This window comes from Etheostoma spectabile, chromosome 21 (genome assembly GCF_008692095.1).
Source record: "Etheostoma spectabile isolate EspeVRDwgs_2016 chromosome 21, UIUC_Espe_1.0, whole genome shotgun sequence".
Taxonomy (NCBI): domain Eukaryota; kingdom Metazoa; phylum Chordata; class Actinopteri; order Perciformes; family Percidae; genus Etheostoma; species Etheostoma spectabile.
This window is the reverse complement of record NC_045753.1, coordinates 23,044,703-23,051,970: the sequence shown is the minus strand read 5'-3', so window position 1 is coordinate 23,051,970 and position 7,268 is coordinate 23,044,703. Positions and strand designations below refer to the sequence as shown.

At 42.3% G+C, this 7,268-nt stretch overlaps 2 protein-coding genes across 2 annotated transcripts in view; one reads left to right on the top strand and one right to left on the bottom strand.

Annotated features, from left to right (window-relative positions):
- The window catches only part of LOC116671453 (uncharacterized), a 16,768-nt gene extending 13,896 nt beyond the window's left edge, over window positions 1-2,872 (bottom strand). Inside the window, exon 1 of the mRNA XM_032502754.1 lies at window positions 2,513-2,872. The gene's annotated coding sequence lies outside the window, so the exon portion shown is untranslated. The remainder of the gene's footprint in view (window positions 1-2,512) is intronic.
- Window positions 2,873-4,965: 2,093 nt separating this feature from the next.
- Window positions 4,966-6,466, top strand: LOC116671706 (parvalbumin, thymic). Its single transcript, XM_032503103.1, has 4 exons — window positions 4,966-5,097; window positions 5,271-5,403; window positions 5,594-5,703; window positions 6,287-6,466. The coding sequence occupies exons 1-4, from the start codon at window positions 5,037-5,039 to the stop codon at window positions 6,313-6,315; spliced, it is 333 nt and encodes a 110-aa protein (XP_032358994.1). The 5' UTR covers window positions 4,966-5,036; the 3' UTR covers window positions 6,316-6,466.
- Window positions 6,467-7,268: the final 802 nt, after the last annotated feature.

Genomic DNA, 7,268 nt, shown 5'->3' with positions numbered 1-7,268 from the left:
GCAAGGCACCATGTTCGTGTTACATTCTCATTGGGGGCTCAGCCCTCCTAGAGGTTTGATCCCAGAATTGCCCCATCAGTCCAGAACACCTATAAATCAAGACCAAGTCTCTCTTCTTGACACCACTATCTTTGCTGCAACCTCCTACACCCTTCTCCAAAAAGGGGGGCGCCCAAGGGAGTCCCTAATTCCCCCCGCCCAAACCCACCCTGTCTTGTTCCAGCATGGATCCTATCACTTGCATCCTAAGCTGGCTGGTATTCATTAGGCCCTGATCCAGTTGCACAGCAGCGGCACATTTAAGTCAAAAATGCAATGAGTCAGCATTTTCTCTTAGTTACAGCTCAAACAGATACGAAATAGAGCGACCAGGAATCATTAGAGACAAGTAGCTGCAGAAAGGACGGAAGCTGCCCAAATCAAAAATAAATAAATGACTTGATAAATTAGAAATGAACTGTTATTTTGATAATGTTTTTAGTTCATTAAATGACACATTATTTAATGATCATGTCATTTATTTTTTCATTTTTTTTATTTTAGAAGCTTCCGTTCCGGCTATCATATTTTTACAGTAAATTTCAAAGACATATTTTTACGTTTGTTAAAGTGATTAAAGATGCAAGTGACTAAATATTTATCCATAGGCTGACACTGGAGAGACATATAAAAATATAAGGCAAAATGTCAATTAAAAGGCAACAACATGCACACTGTAGACACAAGCATGGGCCCATGTAAAGTACAGAATACATGCACAAAATATGTTATGCATGAACAGATGCAAACTCTCACCCATCCAGTCTTGATTGATTCATGTCAAAACAGAGTAGAAAGGAGAGTGACATGCATGCAGACACACACAGGCACAGACACAGTGAATGCCATAGATAACCACACAGATTGAAAGATTGGGGCCAAAACAGAGAAGTGAGATATAACTGTTAGGTGGAATGGGCGTTGGAGGGTGGGGCTTGGAGCGGGTGTTGGAGGGATCTTGGCTGAATTTGAGACGGTCACAGCTGGTCAGATAGAAATAGAACAGGCAGTAACTGACCCCAGGAAAAAGGAGGAGCAACCAATTTCCTCGGAGATGCATGTATAGATGAACAGGTCTTTCTGTCTGTCTGAGAAGTCCAACGCTTCAGACATGACAAATGGACTAGAGAATTAGTTTAGCATGCAGCGGGACAAGTCTAACCTGATGACATAGTCAACCAATAGAATTAAAATGGCTGTCAAGATAAATTGTTTCTACTGAAATTTGACACATGTTCTGAACACCTTTTTATATTTATTCTTTCCACACAGAGAAGTGTGAAACACCACTGTGAATATCAATGGAAAGGCAAGTTTTCTCATGAATGGCTCATAAAAATTGATTTATTGATGTCAAGGACTGTCCTGTTCCATAACGTAGTTATGTAAAGATACAGTATGTAGGTCGTAAACAGGGCAGTGAACCCATCAGGATATACAGGAACAGGTGTTAGGGAACATAGTCGCACACTCTCTCATCAGGATAAACAGCAACAACCACAGCCACATCAAACAACCCAAAGATTTACTGACAAATATCCATCTTAAGAAACCCAATCTGGGCAAAATATCTCAGCAACCTTCTCCCATCCACGTGTTCCTCCTGTTTCTGTTCTAACCTCACAATATTTCAGAAAACATTTATTTCAGCGTGACAGACAGACTAGCCTAGTCTTCTATGCGAATAAGTAGCAGTCAAATGTAAATGATCATGCAGTAAACAAAAGCTTAACACATGAACACAAAAATGAAATAAATGTTTCTTTGGAGTGGACATCCTTCACAAAAGTTATCTAGAGAAACACTTGGAACTAAACCAGCGTAGAAGTACTCGACAAAATGATTTAATGGCAAATGGGCTGCACTGATTTACCCAAGGGGAGCTAGTGTGCTCTCTGGGAGCAATTTGGGGTTCAGTCTCTTGCTAACTACCCTGTTCATATACATCTTTTGTAAAGGTATGAGCACTAATGATGCAACATAGTCTGCAAAAGTCACCTACACTGTGATAGAAAGAGGAGCAACGACAAAAAGAAAAAGACACTGGTGAACAGAGTGAGAAACAAACACCACAAGCTGTCTCTACTGTGATTCTACCATGTTGCTTATTTGAAAAACTTTGTAGTTGATCTATTTTGGCTTTCACCTAAAAGATAAATTTAGTTTGGTTAGTTCATTTAGGACTGATTCTACAAGGGAAAAGCCGCCCTGTAAGCCAAATCTCACACAATAAATCCCCATTAAAGCCAGAATGTGTGAACGCATCTATGATACATCCTGTCAAAGGGTCCTTGAATAACACGCTGGATGTCTACCAGCTCTCTCAATCACAGGATAAGCTTTGCGTGCTTTGTATCTACATATCATGGATATGTAGATTTGTACAAACCAATTCAGTGCATGACAAGAAAGTATCCAACACTGTCTGGTTCTTTCATTTGTGTAAAATGCCACCTGTTTGTGTAACACTCACCTCAGCTGGTTTCCATGCCCTGTGCTGATTGTCCCATTGCTCACTTTTTCCCAACACAAATGGAAGGAGAAAGCAGTCACAGTTTGTATGTCAGGGATGTAAAAGTTCCATGTCCATGTCCCTGCGTCATGTCTACATGTACACAAAAAACACTTATTTCCTTCAAATAAAGCCCAGTGGCGCATCAGGCTGCTCCCTGTCCCTTGCATGGACCAAGACGTCTCTCAGGTAAAAGACATAAATGTAATCTTTTCCTGTCCATGTTTCCTAAACTCCTTCCAGCTGCCTGTGCCTGTCAAGAAAACCACCAAAGCAACAAACTCCCCCAAATCAATACGTGCACAGGACCGTCACCCCCATCCCTATCCTTCTTTTCCTCTTTGTCCCTTCCCCCTCTTCCTCCTCTCACCCAGCGCTCCATCACGCAGGAAGCCTGGTCTTCCTGAAAACAAGCATCGGAGCGTGGAAAAGGGACGAGGCTGAGGGGGGCGAGTACGTGGGGGGGAGCAGAGGATGTTTGTGTCGTTTCTCTGCCCCTCTGGTTGCGCCAGGCCTCACTATAGTCCATCCTGAGGAAACCAGGTTCACGTCACTCTTGCTGGGCCTTGGGCCCACACACGCTGCCTGTTCAGGTCGGTATGACGCAGTCATTCCCGTGCATCAGCAGCATCTCACACATGGGAGCCATAACAATATATGTGGATTAAAACTGCTTTTCGAATCACAATGGCATTTGCAAGCAGGAAAGGTTGACAACAGTCCCATGGAGTGGATTTCGGTTACACAAAAGGGGTCAAATGTGATGAAGAGAGATACTGTGAGGAGGGTTTCTGTTTTGTCAGAACAAACGTTTATGACGTTGCCAGCTAACCAGACTCCATTTCCTGCATGTAATAGTTGCAAACTGCCAAGCCACCTGCAAATGTGGGAATTCCTCATTAGGGGGTTTTCCAGAGACCCCCATCGACTGCTTTATCACAATTGCATTTTTTTAATGAATTCCATTAGTTGATGCTGTCTTGTGTTTGCAGTTTCAATGGGAAACCCTGTGATCATCAAATGTACAAATCATGAAAACAAGCACGGCTCAGCCTCACACGGCAACATGACTCAATATGCTGTCCCCATCAGGCCATTGTTGTTGTCCACATGGTGTTTTAAGATTTTTATTTCAGCCAGTGTTCAGCGGGTATGATATTTACCCAGAGACATGACATTACCTGAGGGCTTCTAGTCCTTCAAACTCAAAAAACTACAACTTGCAAGTTTCATTTCAAACTCATATTCCACAGGTCACACATTTGTTATTGTCAAACCACTGAAGCTAAGCTGGGTAGTGCGTGGAAGCACAGAAGAGAGGGGTGGGGGACGGGATGAGGAGGAGGGAGGGGCAAGCTAGTCTCGTTTTTTTTGGAAATACTTCAAACGTCAACAAGAAGTAACGTCACCCTACATTGCTGAGAGCACATTTAATTAAAGGTTTTGTTCAAACATATGATTCATCCATTTTGAACATTACATCCTGATGAACGCATATTAAAAAACAGTTGCACCATCTTTTTTACGTGCGGAGTTAGCCTATGTATGACATTGATCATCTTGACAACGACCCCACAGAGATTAAAAAGCTGTGTTTCCCTGCCATACTTTTCCACATAGATGATACAAAGTCATACCTACAGTTGCAAATGATTGCTAGGCTTTGAAGCTTTGTGTGACTTCCTGTTAACATGGTTGACTGCTTTGGATTGGACTACCAACCCATTTACACCTATTTACTTTTTGCTTAAGACACTTACACATTGCTTAAGATTTAATTGTGTAACCTGAGTTAGCAAGTAAATTAGCTAATAATTACGTGCATTCATTTGTGTGTGAGTGTGATTGTCATGTTTCTATAACATGTTCAGTATTTTTGTAAAATGAGCACCTCTCTTTTGAGAACAGAGCTCTTCATATGCTAAATGCAGCATGTGGGAACAAGGTGACCGTGAGTGCAGACAGCTCCATGGAGCGCAGCCTGAAAGTGACAGAGGCCATAATAACAGGATGTTTACAGCCTGAGGAGACACTGCCAGGGATGACCACGAGCAGGCAGTGACTGTGTGGCTGGCTGGCAACATGAGAGAAGAGGAAATGCAGGCCAGCCGGGTTCCCTCGTTCCCTCCCAATGCACCAAACATAACCTCACTGACTGTGAGTTTTGCTCACAGACAGACGCTGTTTAGGTAGATTTTAAATCAACTATGACTTCTGGCCCCTGGAGAAACCACTCTAGAAGAAACAACTGTGCAATGATGAGATACACACAGACACACACACACACAGACACACACATACACACACAAACAGTGTTTGCTAAAGTGGTCAGCTGTAGGTGACAGCAGACAGAAGGGCACTGGTGGTTTCTGACACCAGGGGGGGTGAAGCCTATTCACTGTCACCAATAGTAGTACTTTTTGCCCGTCATTGGTCATATATTGCACCAGGCTGCAACACCCACCACAACAGAGCCTCCACCACCATGTCTATCACCGACTTTCTCGCAGCCTCGGACATCACTTTGGCTATTAACGCTTGTAAAGGTGAGGAGATGACTGGGGCATTGAAATGAACCTGTCTTGCTCTTTGTCACAGGATGCGAGCCATTTGTTTCTGTCTGTCACGGTAGTTTTAGGAAACTTCAAAGTATGGGACATTATCCTTTTTACTGAAAGAGATCTAATCTAAAGTTGCATCTGTGATTTCACTTTTTCAGCGAAGGATTCCTTTAGCCCCAAGATGTTTTTCAAGACAGTGGGTTTATCCAAGAAAACTCCAACAGAGATCGACAGGGTCTTTAAGATTTTGGACCAGGACAAAAGCGGCTTTATAGAACAGGATGAGTTACAGTTGAGTTTTCTACACAGAAAATGACATAAACACATTCTTTTCCGAGAATAATTCATGTGTCACGCTGTATTTTACCAATCTGTTGATGGTTTTCCTGCATTATTGTGGTATCCATTCTGTTACTCTTTGGTTGTTTGTGTGTTTGGTGTGTTTTTCTCAATGTGGGGCATCATTCCTGCTCTTCATCAGACTGTTCCTGCGGAACTTCTCCAAAGGAGCGAGGCTCCTGACTGCAGCTGAGACCAGAGGTTTCCTGCTGGAGGGAGACTCGGACGGAGACGGGAAGATTGGCCGGGAAGGTGCGCAGGTTTCAGTAGCACTTCACTCTAGATGGTGATCAGGGGTCGGCTTTTTTCTGCTTCATCAGCCATTGTGTTACGTTGTCAGTGCATTTCCTACAAACAGCGATTTGATCATTTGTAAGAAATGCAAAACATGTCTCAGACGGTGTGTACTCACCTTATTCTTTTAAGTTTGTCAGTGGGAGCAAAAAACTATGCTATACTATATATAAACTAAAACATGTACCTTTTATATGTAAATCTCTTTTAGGTTATCTTTCCAAGTCCAACATATTAAATTCACTTAAATATAGGCACGTGGTGTAAATCGTTTGAAAACAAAGTACCAGATAGGACTAGAATCCATCAGCAAAATAGAAAAAACTGGGATAAAACCTCAATTTAAAACTAAAATGATCCTTTGCTGTAAATTTACCACCCTTGCCCGCTCTATGTTTGTTGCTAGGCAGCCTAAGAGCAGCTAACAATTATCTCATACAAAGTGTCATTGCCAGAGCTACACACTTTAGTCTGTTAGGTCATGTTTGTAGTTGTAGTTTGATGAAATAAGAGGATGATTAAATTCTCTCTTTTTTTCCAGAGTTTTCTGCGCTGGTCAGATCTTCATAAACACGCGTGGCCTCTCTGACTTGTTGGATGGTGATAATCTCAGGGTGGACCTTTTTTACAATGTGTACTTGCTACAGTACATTACCAGACTGATACAGGGATCTTGTGTTTAGAGTCATGAGTTGTGCTTTTTTTTTGGAAAGTTCTGTAATAAATCAATAAATTAAATCTTGTCTGTCTGTTACTTGACTTTCCCTGCCAGGAAGAGAGTACAAATAAATATATGTTTTCCTGCTTATACCCAGCGAGACTCTTGTCAACAGATGAACAGAATCCTCTGGTGTGCCTGGTGTTGTGATGTGAAATTGAGCACTAGGAGAGGTCCAGCCTGTCCAAGGGGCCGGGAGGCTTTGGTTTCTCCAATTAACAGCCTGAGCAACTTTCCACTGTGCAAATGAAGTGTTTGTCATTCTGGCAACCTCAATTTAACACCTAAGATGGGGTCATTTGGTGTAAATCACATGTTTACACTTAGTTCTCAACATTTGTTCAGCCAAGGACCCCTTACAAGACAGAGAATATACTGGGGACCCTCTCATGTATGTCCTTTGGAATTCTTGTTTGTAAAAAAACAACACAAGAAATCTATTAGAAAGATGTTAAACATATAGCATATTAAACTTATCTGCAGACACTAAGCCCTGTTTTAATATCTATTAAAGAGCAAGGCGTGAAGCACATGGCACAGGTGCGTTTAGGGCTTCTCCAATTCCACTTTTGCTAGTCTGATGGTGGGAAAAAGGGTCCGTACGCCGGGCGCATGGTTCGAAAGGGTTGTACTTAGTGTCTTCCTTAATTCATAGGTGTGTTTGGGCATAACATGCAATAAACCAATCAGAGTGTCGTCTCCCATTCCCTGTAAAAGCAAGGCGCATTTGTACCAAGGCGCATTGCTATTATGATTGTGGATAAGTGCTGCTGCACTTATCTGTGTGTGTGTGTGTGTGTGTGTG